At 37.6% G+C, this 24,807-nt stretch overlaps 1 protein-coding gene across 5 annotated transcripts in view; it reads left to right on the top strand.

Moving 5' to 3' along the window:
- The window catches only part of LOC120516524 (interferon-induced, double-stranded RNA-activated protein kinase-like), a 68,185-nt gene extending 44,617 nt beyond the window's left edge, over positions 1 to 23,568 (top strand). Inside the window, exons 7-15 of one of the 5 annotated variants that reach the window (XR_005630857.1) lie at positions 1,390 to 1,498; positions 2,220 to 2,284; positions 12,821 to 12,928; positions 16,128 to 16,226; positions 16,992 to 17,178; positions 18,615 to 18,758; positions 22,058 to 22,162; positions 22,605 to 22,673; positions 22,769 to 22,788. Coding sequence is in view for 4 of the 5 variants with exons in the window: in XM_039738256.1 (XP_039594190.1) it covers positions 1,390 to 1,498; positions 2,220 to 2,284; positions 12,821 to 12,928; positions 16,128 to 16,226; positions 16,992 to 17,178; positions 18,615 to 18,758; positions 22,058 to 22,162; positions 22,611 to 22,673; positions 22,769 to 22,888 (1,000 nt within the window). In the remaining variant the exon portion in view is untranslated. Of the gene's footprint in view, positions 1 to 1,389; positions 1,499 to 2,219; positions 2,285 to 12,820; positions 12,929 to 16,127; positions 16,227 to 16,991; positions 17,179 to 18,614; positions 18,759 to 22,057; positions 22,163 to 22,604; positions 22,674 to 22,768 lie in introns of all 5 variants that reach the window. The other 4 variants (XM_039738256.1, XM_039738258.1, XM_039738257.1 and 1 more) reach the window with 4 other exon arrangements.
- Positions 23,569 to 24,807: the final 1,239 nt, after the last annotated feature.

Below are 24,807 nucleotides of genomic sequence, written 5' to 3' on the forward strand. Positions count from 1 at the left end.
TGGGACATTCATCCTTGTCACCTCTACTGTTTTTTGTAAGCTTTTTCTAAAGACTATATATATCCAGACTTTCCTATCAGTACCTATTTTCTATTATTCTTTGTTCCAGTGGTATTATTATTCTTCTTATAATAAATACCATGCTGCTTTCAACTTTCTATGCTTTGAGAGTGACTGAAGTAATATGTTATATTACTTTGAGCACCTGGAGCAGCCTCTGACATTTGCCATGATATCTATGCTGCAAGGTTTATAAGCCTGAGAGTGAGGAGCTCCACTCAACAGTAGGGACAGTACGAGAAGAAAGTATTCTTGGCTGATAAATGGCCTATAGTCAAGAGTGCTGAGTCTTTGTATGTTTAAATGTATTCTTGTAGACCAACAGTAATATTTAGGTCTGAGATATCATTAAAACATCGTATTGTTGTTCGTGCCAATTATAAGTAAATCTCTTGAAGTGACAGGCTGTGTTATTCCTAAAACACCTGTGTGGTTTAAAGTGCTAAAGGTTAATCAGCGTGTGTGTGTCATTCTTGGGGCACTGTTGTGATTACGGTCTGTGTGTATGCGTATAGCTATGTATGTGTGTTTGTTCATCTTAAAGTGCAACAGTAGGCCGACTCGATAACGAGCTTGACAAGAACACTTACCCTTAAGAAAACAGGTAAAGGTAAGCAGAGGGAAATAATACGATAATATATATATATATATAGAAAACCTCTGTAACTGTTCAGTTTAAATTGCAGTTTCATGTGAACAGCCATCATGCCTCACATCAAGACGAGATGATATTTCAACAAAGACTTGAAGTCTCTAATTAAAGGGTGCAATTAAATTCTTTGAATTGTATAAAAGGGTGTGTTTATTATAAAATAGTAGGTTAGAAGGGTTCCATGTATTTACAAAAATGAAAATGAAAGAAAAATGTGAGAGTGACCTAAATAAGTCTTCTTTTAAGCAGGCTTTGCTTGTTAAGTTCATGTTTCTTGCAGTCTGTATATTTATCTCTTATACATTTTAGAATTTTATAGCTAGATTTATGTAACGAAAAAATGTATCTTTTACAGCACTATTGCAAGGCCAATGCATAAATAAAATATTTTACATGAGCAATACAACACATAACTGAAAGAGAATCATTTTTGCAATGAAACATTATCCAAATTAAATTCTCTACTTCAAAAAAAAAAAGAAAATGAAAGAGAAAAACCGTCTGATTCCACTCTAGGATCTTGGGCCATCAAGTTTTGCTGTTAAACCTTTAAGTAATGTTCTTTTAACATGTAATGTATGAAGAACAAATGCTTTACAAATAAAAGTGAGTATCAGGTCAATAATTAATGTGTTAAATGTTTTAACTGTTCATTTCTAATTCTATTTGTTTACAAGCTCTGAACAAGAAGCAGAGAGTTTGAACTCTGGGGACAGTGATGACTCCATTGTGTTCAAGGACAGCAGTCCCAGGCCTGAAGCTTCTGCCGCCATTTCGCCTTCACTGGTATGGAGGTCACTTCTTTAAAATATGTTTTATGTTTTACTAGCAGAGAGCAAGTCTTCCTGAATTGTGAGAAAGTAGATGAAGTACGCTGAGGAAGACTATCAGTCTTTTAATATGGAAATCTTTACAATAAATTCTACAATGATAATCATTGAAGATGAGACCAGTTAACCCTTAGGCAAAGCTGCATTGGTACACGTGTGTTTTACTCACTTCTGCATCAGGTCCTCCAAGGTGAACATCTGCCTTCATGTTAAAATAATGCTGTTGAATAAGTACTACAGCCATATCTGTGTATCTGTTGGGCTAGAAGAAGTGCAGCTTCCCCCTTTGGAAGGAGAGACAAGGAATCATTTAACAAATCAGGGTATCCTGTAAATCCTTCCTGTGTAATGGCAACGTGAATTATGTCTACTGTTAGCAGAGCTGAACTTTATGCTCATTATAATGTAATTAGTGACTTTAAGAGTGGTACAGTGACTCAGCGTGTAGTGCTTGTAGCTTACAGCTCCAGAGTTCTCTGATAGCAGCTCTGAATCAGCACTTTATAAAAGAAAGAGGGTGTCAAGTAATGGCGCTCCACCAAGGGCTAATGCCTGCTTTGTCTTTGTGATTTTAATGGCACATTATTACAGTATGTGAATAACTTTTATTGCTGGGGGGGTAACTTATTTTCTAGAGAATTACAATATATCAGTCTAACATATTTTTGTATTTTAAGGATGGAACAGTGAGTGGAAGTATCAATGGAGAAACCAGGGCTCCAGTTGTTCCTGACCTTAAAGAGTGAGTATTTACAAGGCCACAGATTTTATCACTGGTTTAACGTTTTGCTTGTTATCCACAGAATGTTGTCCTATGGAGGAATATTTCGGACAAAATGAAATAAATAAATAAATGCGTAAATAAATAAAAGTACTGTGAAATGTGAGCATAAATAAATAAATGTGTCATGAAATGAGAGCCTTAATAAATAAATATGTCATGAAATGAGAGCATAAATAAATAACTGTGTCACGAAATATGTTTTTCGTTGCTTATTTATTTATTTCATTTTGTCCGTAACATTCCTGCAAACCGTCATGAAATACGGCTTGAAATAAAACTGTCACTTTCACTCGTCAAAGTTGAGAGGGTGGGCTCTAACACGCCCTCTAGTTACCGATTGGTGAATCGATAGCACAAGAATTAATTAGAAAATGCTTACTACTGCCGATGAAATGGATTCTGCCGAAGATATTACGTATTTCAGAGAGAGAATTGAAGATTTATCGGAAGAAATTACAATGTTGGCGGCCCTTTTAGAACTGAGTATTTGACCCTTGTTTTACGAGTAGAAAGTCAGTTGCATATTCGCAGCTACTTTTTCAAACAACTGTACAGCTCTGATCAGTGGTAAAGTTGTTCAGTTCAAAATATTAGTTGGCGCTGCTTTGGGCATTCCATGTCAAAGTACCTAAACTAATACAGCCGTTGTAGCTTACCGTATATCAAACTGGCTCATTCGCCTTGTGATCGTCTTCTCCGATACACCATATAGATCTGCAATCTGTTGTACTTTTAAACCGCATAACAGAAGGTGTTCTATTGACTCAGCTGGAATGTCAAAGATTGGACGTCCAGAGCAGCGAACTTTGTCACCTGAACTGGAGTGTAGTAGAGTCTGTTCCACCTGTTCTTCGATAATTTCAAAAACAGTTTCATCTATATCGGAGTCTAAAAGGGCCGCCAACATTGTAATTTCTTCCGATAAATCTTCAATTCTCTCTCTGAAATACGTAATATCTTCGGCAGAATCCATTTCATCGGCAGTAGTAAGCATTTTTCTAATTAATTCTTGTGCTATCGATTCACCAATCAGTAACTAAGAGGGCGTGTTAGAGCCCACCCTCTCAACTTTGACGAGTGAAAGTGACAGTTTTATTTCAAGCCGTATTTCATGACGGTTTGCAGGAATGTTACGGACAAAATGAAATAAATAAATAAGCAACGAAAAACATATTTCGTGACACATTTATTTATTTATGCTCTCATTTCATGACATATTTATTTATTAAGGCTCTCATTTCATGACACATTTATTTATTTATGCTCACATTTCACAGTACTTTTATTTATTTACGCATTTATTTATTTATTTCATTTTGTCCGAAATATTCCTCCATAGTTGTCAGCTCCATTATACATTCAGGTGTACCTATAAACAGAACTGTTATGTTTGCAATATGGACATTTTACGACAGTGTGTTCTTGTTTGCCGTAAGGTGTTTGGGGTTACAGGGTGAGTTTCTGGCGGGATTAGTGGTTCAGAAATAAACGCCTTTCTGAGACAAACTGCACCTGTACGTTCTCGTATTGTATGTAACATTTTGGTGACAGGGATGGCTGAATTTTCACTTCCACCACCTTCTCCCTTTCTTTCCCTGCCTGGAGAGCCTCCAGTGCCTTGGTCCCGCTGGCTGGAGTCTTTTGAAACTTACCTCCTGGCTTTTGATTTGCAAAATGTAAGTGATGCGCGCAAAAGAGCTTTGCTCCTCCATTGTCTAGGAACGGAGGGACAGCGCGTGTTCAAGACTTTGGGTAACGGTTTTGTGACTCTCCTGGAGACGCACTTTTCCTGCTCATAAAGTGTTATCCTCCGCCGAATCCTATTTCGTAAACGGCGACAGCAGGCAGGCGAATCGGTTTACCAATAAGTGGCCAGTTTAAGGGGATTAGCCAGTTTATGCAAATTCGGAGACATGCAAGATGAATTTATTAGGGATCAATTGGCTGAGCACACTAACAATCCAAAGGTCTGCGAAAAGCTCTTGCTAGAATCAGATAATTTAAGTCTATCGCGAGCAATCCACATTGCATTTCAGATCGAGTCTGCCTGCCACGGAGTTCGCCGCCAAGCTCGACACATCTCCTGCTTCCTCAGCAATGACAGGAGACGCGACTCAAGCGCTGCAGTGCACAGAAGACTTGGGTCCCAGCGTGCAGCGTAAGCAACAAGAACACTGTCAACTGTGACTGTTCAGAGATTAGGTTGGTTTTTTACACATTCCATTATGAGTTTAGATACGTCTGCACTGTAAAAAATCTATCTACTTAAAAAAAAATATCGTAACAATATTGCACATATTATTTTCAAACATTTTTTAAGGCTTGATTTTTTTAGAAGAATTTACTTGAATAAATCATGTAAAAAATCCTAAATTACTTAGCCAGACGCATATTATTTTTAAGTAGTATTTACGGCTTGATTTTTTTCCCTAGCAGAATCTACTTGAATAAATCATGTAAAATATCCTACATTATTTAGCCAGAGACATGATGATTTTAACATTATTAGTGGAATAATCATTTTTAGTTTAAGCAGATAAAACAAAATGTACTCATATGTATAAGGAAAATTACTTAATAATATAAAAAACATTTTATAATGAAATGAATACATAATGCATTTTGGTGTTAAACATGCTTTTATTCCATGTTACACTGGTATCAAAATATTAAACACTTTGTAAAATAGTGTATATAACATTTACAGCAGTTTTAAGAAAAAACAAAAACAATTTGTAAAACAGTTTGTAACTGACAATTTATGTCATTGAAATCAACTGTTTAGCATCAAACAGATAACCTGTTGTAGAACAAGCTGCAGAACAATCTCACACCTCAACCTGGGCATTTTCACCAAAACTTGGTAACAATCTAACACACAAGTTTGTTTTTGAGAGATTGTAATTTGGGGGAAAACCTGCAAACATCCAGTTCCAAGAAGAGCTTCAGAAAGGCCTCAAACGTGTTCCTCAGTTGTTTGGGATAGGCGAGGTTTAGTGCATATGTGAATCCAAGAAGAACTGCGCAGGCTCTAGTGAGATTTCCCAAGCCAGTCATGACTTGCACACCATCCAAGACAATGCTAAAGTCCTCCTGGTCATCCTTCTTGCAGACAGCAATTTTCATTACATGCTGCAGTAGACTTTGCTGCACATCCTCATTGTCACACTGTAAAACAAACATAACATATTTTATTATGAAGATCTGTTATTTATGTAGTAAATTTGTGTCAGATGTTCAAACAAGTTTTTCCTCATAAGAACTTAAAATGCAGAGACCTCAAGGAAGTACAGTAAACCATTTCTAGGTTCATATCTTTGTAACATTGTAAAACACTAACTCCCCAAAACGTGTTTCAGTGAACTATGGAGACTGACACTACAACAAACTCAAGTATACTATGGCTAATGGCGGACAGGATGTTTTCAGAAATGTTGACATTGTTTAATTTATTTCATTTTTATTGCTGACACTAGTGCAAGAATTTTTTTACCTGAGGAACGTACTTATGTTTAAGATGTGTTTCTGTTTTTTTAAAGGAAAACAAATGCTAAATGCAGTTTTCTGAAAACAATAAATATCTGAAATAGTTTTAGACACTTACATTGTACTCCTGGACGAGGTCTTCCTCCTTTTCACCCAAGTAATTGACCAAGCAATGGAGGACAACATCTCTTGTCTGTTCTATGTTTTGATGTGAGGTCTAAGGCACCAAAAGTGTAGAAATTAGTAATAATACCCAATAATAATGAAGCAAATATCAATCAAATAATAATAAAAAATACCAATTAAAATACCTGCTGTATGGCACCCATTTTCTTCTTCAAAATCTGTCCGAGTGCTCCTCTTTTGCAGGAAAATTTTGTGAAAAGTTTAGGAGTTTAGGAATCCACCATCTTAATAAATGTTGGCTCAAGGTGCAGAGTAGTAATTCTCCTAAACTCTTCATTAATCTAAAAAATGAAAACAATTATAATTATGTTCAGTTGACAACCACATTATTATCTGATGGTATTTAATGACAAAATGTAAAATCTCTACCTGGAGAATGTCAAACAGAGCAGGCCAGCGATCTTTAAATTCTGCAACAGTCGGGCACAATTCAACCACCTCATGTCTTCGGAGAGCAAAGGGGTTTGACATTTTTTCTTTTCATGCCATAGCATGATCTCAAGCTATCTTTTCACATTCTTAAATGCAGCATGCTTAAACTGAAAATGTAGCTATAAGAAAGTAGAAAAATACCACTTCCGTTGAAAACTCAAATGCTTTTGAAGATGGTGCATCAACGACTCTCACGATGATCTGTAAAAAAAAATATAATAAAAAACTGAATCAGATTTGTAAAAAATCATTCACTTGACAAAACTGCATCAAATAAAATCAGTTGTATAATATAATATTTTAAATGTTTAAGCATAGACACTGACATAATTTAGTTTAAGTAGTTACTTGCACCACAAGCTTCATTGTCATCTCAGAAGTTGCTGTTAAAATTATTATTCATAAGGAAAAGTAGTTATAAGGGTTTACATTTAATGTAAGGTTTGTGGAATATTTTTATTACATATTTTTAATCACCAAAATCATGATATTGGAATGGTTTAAGCCTAGAAACCCAATACTGCTAAACAAGTCTAAACATTTTTAAATATCGTTAGAGACTAATTTTAAATAAATTTGCATTATAGTAAATCTCAAATGTGTTCAAATAACCTCACTCAGGTCGAATTTTACATAGATTAATCAAAGAGAAAATGTAAATTGCTATAGATATATCTTATTCTTTGTGGAGACTGATAATGCCTTAATTATTGCAAAGATGTTTGTATTCTTCAACTAGTCAAAAGCATGGGTTTGTCCATATCAATTCCTGGAACGTCATTGTGTTGCTTCTATGGTGTTTGTGACTTGTTCTGTTTAAGAGGGCGCCCTCTAATGTCGAGGATGAATGAAAAAAATGCATATACTGCGTGAAATGATTAAATGCTAATTTAATACATCTTTACAATTTGAAGTGAATATATAAACACATCAACACTCTTAAAAGTTTTTAGGTATAATCATTGAAACTGCCCCACCTATCAAGCTCGATGCATGGCCATAATTATTTTTGCTTTAGCGACCAACATGTCCATTCTAGCCTCAGCACGTGCATTTGAGGAGTTATGACTAATGAGCTTGAGTTCAGATTTTCACATCAAATAACATCGCATAATAATTGTAAACCTTTATTTTAAAACACCTGGTTCAACATAGTCACTGTTTCACATGCCATAATGATCACTGTCGTTCAGATTCAAATCTCAGTGTAAAACAATTCCTGTACTAGCGTGAATAAGTGGTGTCCTGAGGAGCTTATATAAGAAATCAAAATAAAATGTAAAAATTAGTAAGAGGCTTAACTTACCTCTTAATATTTTCCACTGTTCGTCTGCTCCTTCAAAACGCCGTCTGATCACTGCCGTTGTTGAGATTCAAATGAAGGTGACTCAATCAAACCCGGATAATTGGACCAATTCTCTTTAAATAAATATGAAGCCTTTTTTCCTCAAAATTTTAGCCTTAATGGTTCCTCAAATTAAGCCTAAAATTTGCACTCATTTCCTTAAAAAAATAGGTAAAATTTATTTCTTAATTTTATTAGTAAAATGTTCTCAATATATTATAAGAAACACAGAAAACCTATTTTTTTAATTAAATATGCACATTATTTTTAATGATTACATCAATTTTTTTAATGAAAATTACAAACCTCATGATTAATTTTTTACAGTGTGTGGTACTTCTTTGATGTATTTCCAATTATGCGTGTTTTCTAGTTATGCGAGATTAGAATTATAGATGCTTGATTCTTACTCTAGCAAAAGTAGTTACTGAACACAATACTAAAATCTTTGAAAACAAGAAAAATACTAAGAGGTGCCATTCTTGTTTTTATTATTGAAACATTCTTGTTGTATTATTGTTTAGCGCAGGTAAAGTAAAATAAAGAAAGGCACTGATCAAAAAAAGGTGGTGGGGATCAGCCCAGTGATTAGCGTCACTGCCCAGCACAGCCAGGAGGCTGACTTTGGATTTTGCGGAGGTCACATGCTCTCCCCATAGTTATTTTTTTCCCCTCATGTGCTTTTCATCCCCATGCCAAGGAAGTGCAAGATATTTATTGCAAAATAGCTCTGACAGTGGCAGGCCACATTCCATGTTTGAATTTAACAATATCTATTGCAATAAATACAGTCATTTACAAATCCATAGTGCACTTGTGCATAAAATAGCTGCTTCCTAATCAAATAGCGTTTTATTTACAATATTTCACATGGACGACTCAATTCTTTCTTTTTCTTTTCTTTGGTTTAAGCAAACATCACTAAATGAGGACATTATAACTGCATACATAGTTCTGTAAAATGTACTTTATTGAGCAGACCTTTAGTAGCTGTGGAGAAGCACACAGGCTGATCCTTTACCAAGGAACCCAAACCAGCCAGCCATCTCTGATGAATCAGATTGTTGCATTAGTTACAAGAATCCATAATAAAATGTGGTCATTTTGAAGGCAACTGCCAAAGCAACCCGAACAACCCCAACCCCTGAGGAGAAATGTGGGTGACGGAGAAGGGGAGGCATATGCAGAAGTTAATGCAGTTCAGTTCAAAGGTGGAAAATGTCCAGAGCTGCTGCAGTATATGTGACTAAACTTTCTCTTTAGGTGGGGAGCAAGAGGTGACTTTTCTAGTTTCATCTTTCACCACATGTAAGTGGGCACAGAGCAGCTCACTTACTACAACCAAACATTACCATTAATGCTGGAGCAGTTTTGAATGCATCTGCAGCCCAGGCCAGGGTTTCTTCAGGGAGTCACATCAGGAACCACTTCTGTAACTAGAAATGCTTTTTGAAAGTACTGCAACCATACTCATACCTACTTGTGGTGGCCTCAAATGCTCCTGCACCTCTGAATCTTAATTCACCATTAAAGTACAATTCTCTCAGTCATTTGAGCCCTATACATTCCCCATTGAACCAGCGTGTATCGTCCAAGTGTTTGGAGGCACACTCTGTAAACAATAAGTTGTCTCCTCTGTCATATCTCTTATAGAAAATGCTGGAGCACTGTCACAACATGTGCAATCTGTTGCTCCTTAGCAGAGCCAAGCAACACCACTGGCATGATGGTACATATTACTCTTGAAACGGCATGCTTCTGTTTCATCACTTTAGCCTTGTAACATATTCCTGCCAGTACTAAATCACATCTCTTGCATCCATAACCACATTAAAGAGGTAAGGGCTTTAAAAAGATCCTTGGTGCAGATCTACTCTGACAGGGATCTTTCCTGTTAGTACAACTCAGCTTCTTACCTGTGTCCTCACTTGTACATATCCTAGACAATCCTCACATGCTTCTCTGGCACTCCTTTCTCCTTCTTGCACCTCCAGACCTCTTGATATGGCGCTCCATCATAAGCCTTCACTGAATCAATAAAAAACATGTGCAAACCATTCTGTTTTTATTTGATATGTTCACTTGTGAGATGAAAGATCCATTTCCCTGGTGCAAGCTTTTTGCCAAGGAGGAATTGGAGAGGAAGTTGGAGGAATCGAGAAGGGTTTTGGAAGATAGATGACTGAAGATTATTAGGAAGAAGACAGAATATATCTGACATTTAATGATGAGCAGGATTCAGAAGTTAACCTGCAGGGAGAGCTACTGAAAAGAGTGGATATGTTTAAATACCTAGTAGGATCTGGTTAAACACCTTGGGATCTCCTAAGATGGGGAATTGGATGTAGAGATAACCCACAGAGTGCATTGTGGATGGAACAGTTGGAAGAAGGTATCAGGAGTATTGTGTGATTGACACTATTACTATGAACATAAGAAGAGAAAGCCAATAAGATTTTAGCTCAACAAATCCACAAGCGGGAAGCTTGCTATGCAATCCTGGCAATTACCAACACGAATGGAGACTAAATTATTGATCATAAAAAATAATGCACACATTTAGAGACTACTATAAATCCTTATATTCTCATGAGTTTAAAGAAGACAAGACACAACCTAATGCATTTGTGGATGCAATAGAGATACCACAAATAGATTCTCTCAGTGCAGAGGAATTGGACAAACCTCTTGCACTATCAGAATTACTAGATGCCATAAACTCACCTCAAAGTGAGAAAGAAGCAGGCCCTGATGGCTACCCTGCCGAATTTTATAAAAAATTCTCAATTAAGCTAGCTCCCCTTTTATTAGCAACATTTACAAAAGCTATAGACAATAAAATTCTACCTCAAACTTTTTGTCAAGCTTTAATTACTGTCTTTTCTAAGCAAAATACAGACTTATTACAATGTGCACCATACAGACCAATCTCACTTTTGAATAATGATGTTAAGATACTCTCCAAAGTCCTAGCTAGAAGGATTGAGAAAGTGCTTCCTGCGGTAACATCACAAGGCCAGACTGGATTTATTAAAGGCAGACACTTAACTTCCAATCTTCGATGCCTCTTTAACGTAATATATTCACCCACAAAATCAAACACCCCAGAAATATTATTATCACTGGATGCAGAAAAAGCATTTGATGTGGTTTAATGGAGCTACCTTTTCACCATATTGGAGAAATTTGGGTTTGGCCCGAACATTTGTGCATGGATCAAACTACTGTATACCAAGGCAGAAGCTTCAGTTTGTATTAACAACATTAATTCAGACTACTTCAAACTAGAATGTGGTACCAGACAAGGATACCCCTTGTCACCACTGCTGGTTTCAATCGCCATTTAGCCACTGGCACCTCACTGTCTAAACCTTTTCAAACCTTGGCAGGATCTAATCAATAACATTTTAGAATAAGCATTTAAATTGTGGAAGCAGATTCTTTTCCCTCTTTTTTATTCTATTTATTTTTATTCATTTGTTTATTTACATATTTTTTACTATTGTTAAAGTTTTGCTTTGCGGGCCTGGCTCTCTTTCTCATGGGTGGGGGTTGATTAGTTTTGAAAATAGTTTTGTTAAACCTGACTTGCTTGTATGTATTGTTGTTTGATTCTAATAAAATTAATAAAATGTTATAAAAAAGAGTATTGTGTGATTAAAGATTTAAGCAGAATATAAAAGGCAGGATTTTTAAGACAGTGGTGAGACCAGCAATGATGTATGGAAGTGAGACATGGACAGTAAAGAGAGAAGGAGGAGAATGAGAAGGAGGCGCAGGAGAAGTTGGAGGTGGCAGAAATGAGAATGTTGAGATGGATGCTTGGAGTTACAAAGATGGAGAGAACAAGAAATAAGACATAAAGTCAGAGAGGCGCGATTGCGTTGGTTTGGACATGTTCAGAGGAGAGACGCTGGGTATATTGGGAAAAAGATGCTAAGGATAGAGCTGCCAGGGAAGAGGAAAAGAGTAAGGCCTAAGAGGAGGTTTATGGATGTGGTGAGAGAGGATATGCAGGTGATGGGTGTAACAGAGCAAGATGTAGAGGACAGAAAGAGATGGAAAAAGGTGATCCGCTGTGACAACCCCTCGGGAGCAGCCAAAGGAGGAAGAAGAAGAAGAAGAAGAAGAAAAGTGTGGGAGATATCTAAGAAAGTACAGGAGTACAGGACAGGCAATGAGCATTTGGACCAAGGAGTAATGGGAATGGAAGTACAGGGGAAAAGAAAGACAGGGAGGCCAAACCAGTGGTGAATGGATAAAGTAAAAGAGGATTTGAAGGAAAAGGGCTTGACTGGGGCAGAGATACAGGACTGAACTGTATGGAGAGGTCTGATCAAAAACATTGACCCCATATAGAAGTGGAAAGAGATGAAGAGGAAAGCAAAGATTAAATTGTGGGAGAAAAACAGACACAGGGTAACATAGAAGGGCTGGGGGTCTTTCTACATACTCTACCTAATAGCACCACAGCTAATAACTGAAAAAAAAAACTTACTGCTAAGTTTTATAGCCAGGGAAGGGTTCCAAATAGAAGGCTTCAGTGAGCAAATACAGATTCTGGTTCAAAATGGAATACCGTCTTTCAGCTGAGTCTGTACCTTTATCAGGTGCTGACTACAAGAGACATATTCTTAAGCTCACCAGAAGTCAGGTTACTTGTCTGGAGTGGGATTGTCTTCCTGTCCGAAGTAGAAGAAGGAAGAGGAGTTAGTGTGTCTCATCTAGTCCTGTTTTTCATCTTATCTCTGTTGCGGAGCATCCATCATGTTCCCATAGTGAGTGTGCATGGCACGGTGTATAGGCTCATTATTGTCACATGTACAGAGCACAGTGCACTTACTTGCATGTACTAATCAACATGCAACCTGCTGCCACTCTTTGATGCCACGATTAAAGTAAAGTCAATTTAGAGAAAAACCTCCATAGTCATGAGGAGAACATATAAACTTCAATTTTTTTTAATTAAGTCCCAAACCTGGAGAGATGTTTTTAACCCCTTATTTTAGCAAGTGCATTAAAACCTTTTTTTTTTAAATTTGCAGTTTTGATCAGATTAGCCCCCTTGGTAAAGGAGGCTTTGGATATGTTTGGAAAGCAAGAAAGATTTTGGAGGATAAATTTTATGCGGTGAAGAGGGTAAAGTATACAGAGTAAGTTTTTCTTCTTCCTTTAATTAAATATACTTATTTCTAGTGCAATAATTGACTGTAATAAAATATGACAGCGGTATTCTATAATGATCTTGCATGCAACTTATATAATTATAGCTTTTAGACTCACCTCTATTGTTATACTCATATATAACGTAAATAATTACACATACAGTACATACTAGTTGTTGGACATTGCATTTTCATATCGGAACCTATTTTAGGTGTTAAAAAAATAAATATTCTAAGCAACAGGCATTTGAGTGCACTGCCTGAGTGATGCTTATTATTATTATTTTAAGCCGTTAAATCTGTGGTTACATTGAAATACTTAGATATCTTGTGGCCAGATGATTTAAAATGCGAATTATTATTCATTAAATAATGATTTTTGATTGCTACAATGTTCAGTAGTGAAGTGCAGAAGTGTGGTGTAACAGTCTCGCTAAGTGAGCCCCCCACTCACACATGTTTCAGTAACGCTAGATTACTCCATTTAGGACATCTGTTAGTATCAGTTTGTTATTTGTGTGTCAGGCATGAAAGTTTGATGAAAGACACTTGAGGCCAAAAAGACTCCAACAAGTGGTGCATGCCCAAGGGCTGCCCCCATTTCTAAACCACAGTTCATTTCTGTAATGAAATGTGTACAGAGTGTAACATAAATTTACAGAAATACTACATTCATATATTGTAATTGCATTAGCCACGAGGGTCAGAAATTTCCGTACCAGAAGCGATGGTGGACATGGAGTGTTGTCATGATGGAGGATGAACCCGTTTGCCCATTTCTCAGGTTGTTTTCTCCTCTGAAACCCCTCTTAAACAGTGATACATTGGGAAACAAGTAACAGGTGTTTTTTTCACCTCCTCTTTGCTCGAGAAGCTGTTGGCTTTCTACTGCTGCTTGCTGCTTGATCTGCATTTTGTACGGAGCTGCGAATGTTTAAAAGCCTGTACAGCACCTGAATATTCCATCTCTTTTCGCTGTTCTATTATTTCCCTGCGTGTAATATTTTCAGATTGTTTGTGCTAATGCGATCTTTACTCTCATTTTTGGAGACTTTCGAATTTTCCTACTTCCATTGTCTCTAACCTGCTCAGCATGTGTATCACTGGACTTGCATCTGAGGGTTGTAAGTATCACGTGACTTGTCCGTCTTGCGGGAAGTGAAAGTGTCTCAATGTCTCTGTCTCTCTTCAAAAGATCACGTCTCATCCCCAGGAAAAAGTCTCGTCTTGTAGCAATTTTTTTTTTTAATAGAGAGATTAGAATTGATTGGGCTTCTGGCTTGTCACAATTAGCAGCTACTGGGATAAATGGATTGTAAGTGGAGCTTAAATTTTCCAGCGAATGGCAAAACCTCGGGCACCAACTTGTCATGACTGCACTTCAGATGGGCTTTGAAATTTGAATGGAGTTGCTAACAGGACCCGGAAGGCTGCCTTATGCGTGCAACACCTGGAAACCTAAGTGAAACTGAGACAGTAAAAGTGAAGTGTTTTAAATCCTCCTGTAATCAGCTGCTTGCTCTGCAATCGTGAGCGCACGTGGATTTCAGGGTGTCAGTCTCCAGAAGGTCTAAGGAGAGCATCTTACAGGCCCAAGCACAGCGCTTTCAATCCCCAGAAAGAAAAGCTGGCTGTGGCTGGATCTTCAGGAGAAGGTGTATCCTCTGCTAGTTGGATTATCATTTGCTTCCAGTTATGCCTGTTTATAGGTGCATGAGTATGTCCCTCACAGAAAGCAGTTGTTTGGTTTGGGGTTAAAAGTTCAACATGACTGTCATTTTAAACAATTTTCAGTCTGCAGACATGTCAGTTAACCTCTCTGGTTATTATATGAAATACAAAACACAGGCTGACCAGATGTTGGACAGTGTAGAAAAGTTAATAAAAATGATTGTCCTGCTGAAATCCCAATGAGGGAGGGGAAGATGGCTTCCTGCATTGTGATCAAGTGTGGTTTTTCAGCTGAGGATACCTTGTGTGTCACTGATGCCCACCAGAACTGTGCAATGCCAGCTTTGTTCTACAGCTGTCTTTATTTAGGAGACAGGAACAAATGAAAGTGTTAATTGCGTAGCACAGAAAGAATGCTTCAGTGTTAAGATCATACGTGTGAAATTTTCTGTTTGTATAATTTACCCTTGCTCTATTTAGCATCCATCCATTATCCAACACGCTATATCCCAACTACAGGGTCATGTGACCCGACATTTGCGCTATAGACATATGAGCGCCGACAAAATCACGAAAGTTTCGTTAAATATGAATTACTAGTTTAAAGCATATATAACAATGTTTATTTTTGAAGTCAATATTATTAGACGCGGCATGCCATCAGCACGGCACGCAGATAGTCCTTAAGATCACGCCCTGCATATGTAGGAAGAATTTCAGCAAGACGTCTTGATAGTTGAGCGTATTTAGACTTGCTGGCTGCCTGACTACTGGTAATTCCGCTTTGTATACAACACGTTATGCCAAACCTCGACTAAGTTATTTGTTCGCGGCATGCCATCAGCAGTTATAACAGTTATAACCTAGCACATAATGCGCACGTACGCGTCCCACTCTCTTGGCCTCTTTCGCGATTTTGTCGTGCCGATTTTGTCGAAAACCAGTTAGCGGGTTTGTCGTCGCTCATTTGTCCGTCGCAGTTTTGTCCGGGTGCATATGTCTATCGCGCTTTTGTCGGTGAACTCAGGGTCACGGGGATCTGCTGGAGCCAATCCCAGCCAACACAGGGCGCAAGGCAGGAAACAAACCCCGGGCAGGGCGCCAGCCCACCACAGGGTGCACACACACACACACCAAGCACATTCTAGGGACAATTTAGAATCGCCAATCCACCTAACCTGCATGTCTTTGGACTGTGGGAGGAAACCGGAGTTCCCGGAGGAAACCCACACAGACACGGGGAGAACATGCAAACTCCACGCAGAGAGGACCCGGGAAGCAAACCCGAGTCTCCTAACTGTGAGACAGCAGTGCTACCCACTGTGCCACTGTGCCACCCTGCTCTATTTACTGTTAAGTAACAACATTTAAAAACTTTAAGAAAAAACTGATATGGGAATCATATGGATTTGGGAACATAATCTTTAGTTAAGGTGAATCAATAATTTTCAAGTTACAGTTCACAAGTTATATGGATTACATTAATCATTTTTGTTTTTACAATTTTATATTGTAGCAAAGCCTCCCGTGAAGTTGCCGCATTAGCAAAACTGGACCATAAAAATATTGTTCAATATGTTACATACTGGGAATTTGAAAGCAGCACTTCTGACAGGTAATGTAGTTTAAAATTTATCAGAACTTAACTCATTAACTCAAGACCAAAAGAGCTACTGAGGTGTTTATTTTCATTCTGCTAGTTTTACCTTTCAAAAGACATCACATTAAAAATACAGAAAATGTGCACAAAGCTTTTTTTATCATGGTGCAGGCCAAATTATGTTTTAGTGGAGCCAGATCTTGCAGCTATTAAAGAAACATCTCAAAAGTAAGTCCATGTCCTCATAGTATGTTTTTAATAGATAAATGTTTTATACAGTTACCAGAGGAAACCTAGAAATTTGCTCATCTCTAAATTTTCAAGACTAAGTTTACATGATAAAAACAGTACCACCTCACAGTCCTCGATGTCATGCTGCATTTCTGGCTGTGATAGTTTCTTTGCAGAGATGGCAGGTTCCTGCAGTGTGTTCATGTGTACTTTTTCTAGATATTCTGCTTTAATCCCATAGTCAGGTTGGAGTTTTGAATTTTCTTGATACAAGTGTCTATTTATATTCGCTGCCTGAGGTGGATTTGAGTTCCTCCCAAAGTACGTTGCTACCCCAGCCCCAGCTCACTTGTTTAGAAATGGTATGACAAAACTGGTGTTTAATATAATCAGGAGATTAGAATGTTGCATTTTGATGATCTGCCTAAGCAAAAACTGCAGCATGTCTTGAATGCACAGGATAGCATCCTAACATGTTGTCCTTAATAATAATTGTATGAAATAGTTGTACCGTCACTTTGTGACAGAGCACATTTCTTTGTTCTTTAGCAGTTCAGGTCCTAGCCCTCCACAGAGATATCTGTTTATTCAAATGAAATTATATGAGAAAGGAACTTTGGAAACTTGGATGAAGGAAAATAAGGGAAACAAAATTAAGGCTAAATGGATGTTTGCACAAATTGTTGATGGGGTTGAAAAGATTCATTCCAATAATCTGATTCACAGAGATTTAAAGGTAATTGCCCTTCTTCTTCTCCTATTATTGTCTTCCTAAAGTGCTATTAAAATTTATTGAAAAGTTTATTGTAGGTTAAAGCATGGTGAAATGTATGTTTTCTTTTGATTACTTCCATAATCTCATAAATTTGAAAACATGGTTGTAAGACTACAAGTTACGTAATACAATTCCACCTTCTACTTTAGATCTTTGAATAGTTTTTACATAAACAAATGGGGCCTCATGTATAAACTGTGTATACGCACAAAAATGTTGCATACACCTGTTTCCACGCTCACTTTGAGATGTATAAAAACTAAACTTGATGTAAAGCCACGCACATTTTTCACGGTAGCCTCTCACCTTATGTACACACTTTTCTGCTCAGTTTTGCAAATTGGTGGCACCCAGTGTCAAAACAGTGCTACTGTTTCTGTGTTGTCTTCATTTTTTTCAGATCTGCCTTTGACTTCATGCTTGGTTTTTGCTCTGACATGAACTGTCAACTGTGGGACTTTATATAGACAGGTGTGTGCCTTTCCAAATCATGTCCAATCAACTGAATTTACCACAGGTGGACTCCAATTAAGCTGCAGAAACATCTCAAGGATGATCAGGGGAAACCGGATGCACCTGAGCTCAATTTGGAGCTTCATGGCAAAGGCTGTGAATACTTATGTACATGTGCTTTCTCAGTTTTTTTATTTTTAATAAATTTGCAAAAATCTCAAGTAAACCTTTTTTCACGTTATCATTATGGGGTGTTGTGTGTAGAATTCTGAGGAAAAAAATGAATTTAATCCACTTCGTAATAAGGCTGTAACATAACAAAATGTGGAAAAAGTGATGCGCTGTGAATATTTTCCGGATGCACTGTACATGAGGCCCCATTACACTGACAAGAATCTTTTTGGAAGAGTCGCATAAAAAAATGCCTTTTTAAGAACAGGCCATAAACTGTAAAGTGTACTGGTCAGATTTCACACATTTTGAGCATTTTCAGTGGAATATTATTTTGTCTTACCTTGGCCAGTTCTAGAGTTTTATCTTCAGTCTGGTATTCAGTCTTTTAGTTTTGGCAATCCTTATAATTAGCCTAATTAAATGCCAGATTACTTGTATTTGCATAATTTAAGTTTGTTCAACTGTTCAGTTTTCTTGCCAAATATGACATCACATTATTATTATATTATATGTACTAACATTATATCAAATTCAGATTGAAGTTAAGGCATTTTTATGTAAATATTTATCTGGTTGGCTGCAGCTGAAAATTTACACTTGCAAGAAGTAATAATTATAATAAAATATTCAATGACTGTAGCATTATACACACCTTAAGAATAACATTATACTTTTATTGTTATTATTTTTGCTGGTATAGCAACTTAAAAAATTGACCATACAGAAGATTTGTTGAAAATCCCTCTCATTCATTTTTTTTATTGTTTTAGCCAAATAATATATTTATAGGTGATGATGACACAGTAAAAATTGGAGATTTTGGATTAGCATGCACGACAAGCAGTGACGATGATAACACCTTAATTGAACGCACAAAATACGCAGGAACAAACTCATATATGAGTCCTGAGCAGGTAATCCTGAAAGCTTGTCATTGTTTGTTTTTTACTCTGTGAATTACACTGTGTAGCTGTTGCTTTTTTAACAAGATTGTATATTTTATTTGACAAAATTAAAGTCTATTAGAATGATCATATGTAACTGTTTAAAATAAGATGGGCCTCTCGGGTAAATTTGTGGTCCATCCAAACTGGTCAGAACTGAATACCCTTCATATGACTAGGCCTTTATAAATATATTACTAGCACTAGAGAAAAATGTTTGCCATTTCTGTCTAGGCCCATTGAGTTTCTTATGAGTGAAGAGATCAGACTGTGAGACATTTTTATCGTATACTTTAGGGTATTGTCACTTGGGTGATGGACAAGATTGGTATGGACCCAGAATGGAATATTAGTTCATCGAGTAGTCAATTCTGATCATGTCCTTCTTTTTAAACACTGAAATCTTCCCCCAAATCCATTTTGCCACTCTGCCACTCATGAAATCAAAAGTTAGGAGCACGCGCTGATACAGCACATTGCTGCACCCATCACATGACAAACCAACTTGGGATCCCAGATTAAGACTTGAGTGCAGCCATATTATCCAGTTCAGGTGGAATAGAACCATTGTGAGTTTTTTTATGGTGGCTGGAGTGCCAATTCTACCACCAACCCCAAGGTTTTCCCTGTAAATTGGAGGATCTGTTTGCAGGGCTGGCTGCAGATTAATGTCACACCCAGGAAGGAGTAATTGCAGATTATGGGCCTTGCTCGGGGCCCAATGGAGTAGTCACTTCTGGCGTTTACAGGATTCGAACCAGCAACCTTCCAATCCCTAACCTCAGAGCCACCACTCTGCCCTATGAAATCAAAGCCCTGTATAATATACAGTATATATTGTAGAATACTACACACATGCCTCCTCAGAGGACTGAGTGATGCTGTTGTCTATTCTGGGAGCATCAGGTACAAAGCAACACAGTCTTCAGTAAATGTCCGGGCACATACAGTCACACTCACTTACACTGGGGTCAGCTTAGAAATTCCAAGTAATCAGGCCTGCTCATCTCTGGGAATGTGAGATCAAAATTTCACAAGGTGAAAACTTCACATCAATAGAATCCCAGTGTGGGATCTGAGTTTAGGATGCATGAAACATCAGGCGCCATAACATCCATCCATCCATCCATCCATTAACCAACCTGCTATATCCTAACACAGGGTCACGGGGGTCTGCTGGAGCGAATCCCAGCCAGCACAGGCCGCAAGGCAGGAAAAAATCCTGGGCAGGGCGCCAGCCCACAGCAGAGTACACACACCCACACACCAAGCACACACTAGGGACAATTTAGGATTGCTAATGCACCTAACGTGCATGTCTTTGGACTGTGGGAGGAAACCGGAGAACCCGGAAGAAACCCACGCAGACACGGGGAGAACACGCAAACTCCACGCAGGAAGGACCTGGAAAGCGAACCCAGGTCTCCTTACTGTGAGACAGCAGCACTACCACTGTGCCACCGTGCCACCCACCATAACATTTGCACATAAACATACTTTTTTTCTTTTGTCAAATCACATCTTAGGGAGTTTCTGAAATAAATCTTAAAATTTGTTTTAAAAATATTAATTATACTGTATTCACTATTATACTCACATAACACACACCCTTGATAAATTTAACTAAAATGTTATCTTAAAAATACAGAACTGGAAGCAAGGTGTAGTTTTTCAAAATAGGGTGGCACAGTGGATCAGTGCTTTGTGGTGATGCCTCAGGGATCCAATGACTTGTGTTTTATTTCTGCATCAAGGAGTTGCCCCCTAAGAGACGGCAAATTCTCCCCCATGTCTGCATGTTTTTTTTTTCTTTATGTACCCAAGTTTAGTTCCTACATCTCTGTGACACGTGTGGTGGGTGAATTGTTCATTTTAAATTGGCCTTGTAAGTGTATAGGACCCTCCAGTGGATTGGCACCGATTTTCATCGATTTGAGTTGGTTTGCCTAATGCATGCTAGGATAGGCCTGGAACCTTACAATTCTAATTTGGATTTAAGGGAAACTGAGAATGAATGTAAGAATTGATTATATAATAGGGTGACCAAATGGGTTTGGCTATAAAGGAGGACACCGACAGTCAAAATAGGAGGTCAAAAATGACCAAATATATTTTCCAACTCCAATCAACTGCTAGCCGATGTCTGTTGCGCCGTCGGGCAGAAATAGAATATAAAACAGTGTTGCCGCTACTTGATGTACAATTATTGATAATGTGATAACGTAACGTAATGTCATGCGGTGATGTAGATGAATGGAGAGTCTCGGTATATATCATATGTAATTAGTCAAAAGCGGTCAACTCTGTTCGTGATTCTGTGAAAGGAGGACATTTTAATGAATTTTTGGAATGCCTGGAGGACGGAGGAAACGATGTTAAAAAAGAGGGCATGTCCTCCTTTTGGAGGACGTCTGGTCACCCTATTATATAAAGTTGGTAGTACTTGGCACCGTCTCCTTTTGCATCTGCAACAGCATAAAGTCTTTTTTCCTTTAAAGTGGCATGAAAGCACAACTTTATTTGTTACATCACACCTCTTTGTGTACATTTTACACATCCCTGATATTCTTAGCTCTACATTTACAGATTGTCCACATGATTTAATTTGTGTACAAGTCCACAGACTGAAATGACTGCTGTTAAGTGATGTTTTTGATTTATTGATTTTGTAGAGTGTTTATTGACATTTCTCATGCTAATAGATCCATGGATGACTTTATTGCAGAGGCCTAAACAACTTACTTAGTGAATCATGAAACGTAGTTAGTCTTAACAGAGCCAGAAGCAGCAGAAAAGCCCCACAATTTCAGCAGGGCCCTAATTTCATATGATGATCTCCCCTCTGTTGAAGACATTTTAAATAACATCGATGGTCTCCTTTATCCTTTTTTCACTGTACATGAGGAGAAGATGAACTTACCCTCTATTGGAGTGTTTTTGAAGTTCTTGAGTATTTCTAAACATTTCTTCTGTAGCTCTGACTCCTGCCTTGCAGGCTGCGGCCTCTCATAACCTTGAAATAAATGAAGTGTCTTTGAGCAAGTCCTGTTGGGGAAAAAAACTGTGGTCATCTTACTGTTTCTCATGAAAAAGTAGATGTAATGTGATTGTTCACCATTTCTCAGTATTAGTGGAAATTACCAACAATTAGCAACACAATTTATATTTGTTCTGTGTTTTAGCTTCAGCTGGAGTGCACTACTTTTTCAGATATACAAATCACATGAAATACTATTCTCTTGTAAATATTTTGCTTTTGTGTATTGTAGCAGAAGAACCTACGGAAATATGGGAATGAAGTAGACATTTTCTCACTTGGACTTATTTTCTTTGAACTGCTTTGGCCAATGTCAACAGACCTTGAAAAGTCTAAGGTAAGGTTGGTGTGAGACTGTTGTTTAAGATGTTTTATGTTACAGGTATTGACATTTATATTTTAAGGGGAGCACACGTTTCATAGTTCCTATCTACCCCAATTTATGGCACTACCTTTTTGGCTTGGTTGTAAGGACGACATCCTTTATAGATGCCTTTCTTCACATTCAGGGGTCCATAGTAAAATACAGAGGCTGTTGTTTTATACGTAACAGTTAACTTTTCCTCACAACTCCCAAAATAACATCCCTGTCACTGTTGGCTCTGTATTATCTGGTCAAATACAATAAAAAATGGGATGAGGTTAAATTCAATTAAATACATCTAATGAAACATTGTAATTCATGGGAGATAATAAAACCAGCACCTTTAAATATATGTTTGATAATTGCAAACATACCTTCTCTATGGGGATTTATTTCAAACACTTTATTTTTTGAGTTCTAGATTTGGCCAGATGTAAGAGAAGGAATCTTCCCTGAACCATTTTGTAAGGAGCATGACCAAGAAGTAAGTACTGTTTGTTTCGTAGAAACTCCTTCTAAAGCTGAAAGTAAAGACTGAAAATAACACCTTTCTTTAAACTGATTTCACTATTTTTACAGTGTTCACTTATTAGAGCGATGCTCTCGGAAGATCCAAAAAAACGACCAACGGCAAAACATCTTTCCAAAAGAATGGACAAAATGATAAATAACAATTCTTGCAAGCCAAAAACAGTATAGGAGACATCTGTGAAGACATGGGAGAGACTGTATAGCTTCACGTGTTGGATTTTAAACAGATGTGCATCCTTCAGAAACTTAGTGGACTCAGTTACACATTTGTGAGAATTTATATTTTTATCGACTCTTTACTGTCTTTTAAACATTAACCATCAAGGCAAACTCTTATTCTTCAGACTTGATCTTAGCAAGTGGAATTGCAAAAGGCATTTCTAAATACTCCCAATGTGAGCTCGCTTACATAACATTTAGTTCCTTTCCACAATATATGATCACATTTAACGTGGGAAATATCAACTAAAAACATATCCATTTTTTTTCTTGATGAAGTAATCATGGGTCATAATACTGTTTTTACAGTTTCAATTGTATAAATTGCAAATGAAAATCAGGCCTCCAAGACTTTTATGACAAATATGCCTAATCTATAATATAAATGAAATTAGTTTTAAGTCATGTTTGCACTTGTCACAAATGAATGTCTTCAACAAAATCAAGTGTTCTGTTTTAAAAGCAATCATTGCAGGCACTTGCACTAAGGTACTGCTTAATCACCACTCTCTTTTAGATGCATAACTGGCTTGAAGTTTCCTACTGTTGTGGTATGAAATGTTGCATACAAGTTGATAAATATTTGGTATGTCTTTATTTGTAACTTAGGCAAAGCAATGTAATATTAGTACTGTATTTCATTAGCGAGAAGCATTCATGTTTACTCCCTAGGACTACGTCAGGATAGTGAATTTTACGACAGGGTTGGGGGAAGTGCCTCAAACAAGTTTGGCAAGGGATTCTCTGCACGACCCTCTCAGTCAACCCCCACAGGAAAGCCAGACTGCCTAGCTGGCAAACTTCACCTTAACAAATGGTTTTGAGGGTGGCAGGTGTGATTGTATTCTCTGCCTTATTGGTCTGAAGTATGGCTGTTAGGAATTGGCTTGTATTAGAAGCCTTTAAGTACTGTGATGCCCTATTGGCTGTAGGGGTTGGACAGAAAACCTGTAAATTTGCTTGCTTTACCTCACCCTCTCTCTCTTACCAACTGATGAAAGACCATCTCACACACCATGAACTGAAAAGGACAACACAATGAAGAGCACAGCTCGGCAGCCATATTGAGATAGGCATGCAGACCAATGTTCCCTCTAAGCTGAGCGCGTGAGCGATTGCTCACACGAATTCAGAGCGTAGCTCATACTTCCCACACGATCGATCATTCTGACGGTGTCGCTCGTACTTATCGCGAAAATTGGTGCTCATAAATTTTTGGCTTAAACAAAATGTTGCTCATAAACAATGTTTTTTGCTCACTATATGCTACTCCTTAGAGGGCACATTAATGCAGAATGTTCTGAAGAAAGCAAACCACAAATGAGGACTTAACTAGAGAAATTTAAAGTAACTACAAGTCTGTGTGCCGCCTGAAACTACACATCACCATTTTTTTAGGTTGTATGGTTGCCAGTATTCAAATGTACTTTGTATATTGTTATTATTTATGAATATTATCAATAATACAGTACATTATTTAAATTGTAACTTAACTCCTGTTTGTCTTTTACTACACCTAATCGCCTGAGGTTATAAATGTAGAAGGGAAGGTAGGAAGAAGTTATATGGTACAATACCTTATGAACAGTGGTAAGTCTGTGAGATTTGAGGAATTCTGACAAAGGCTACATATTAATAATACAAAAGTGGAAAGTAGTGTAATATATTACTTTACATAGACAAAACACCTACCAAGTTACGTTTAGAGATGGAGGAAATCCCTGGAAAAGTCGAAGAGAAGTGTCATAAGCAAAACTGCTGAACATTAACTCCATATACATGGAGCACCTCCTCAGAACACATGCTGTCTTTTACTGGTTATAGCATGTTGGAAACCATTTACTCTCTAATTATTAACATCTTGGCAG

Source organism: Polypterus senegalus, chromosome 16 (assembly GCF_016835505.1).
Source record: "Polypterus senegalus isolate Bchr_013 chromosome 16, ASM1683550v1, whole genome shotgun sequence".
Lineage (NCBI taxonomy): Eukaryota > Metazoa > Chordata > Cladistia > Polypteriformes > Polypteridae > Polypterus > Polypterus senegalus.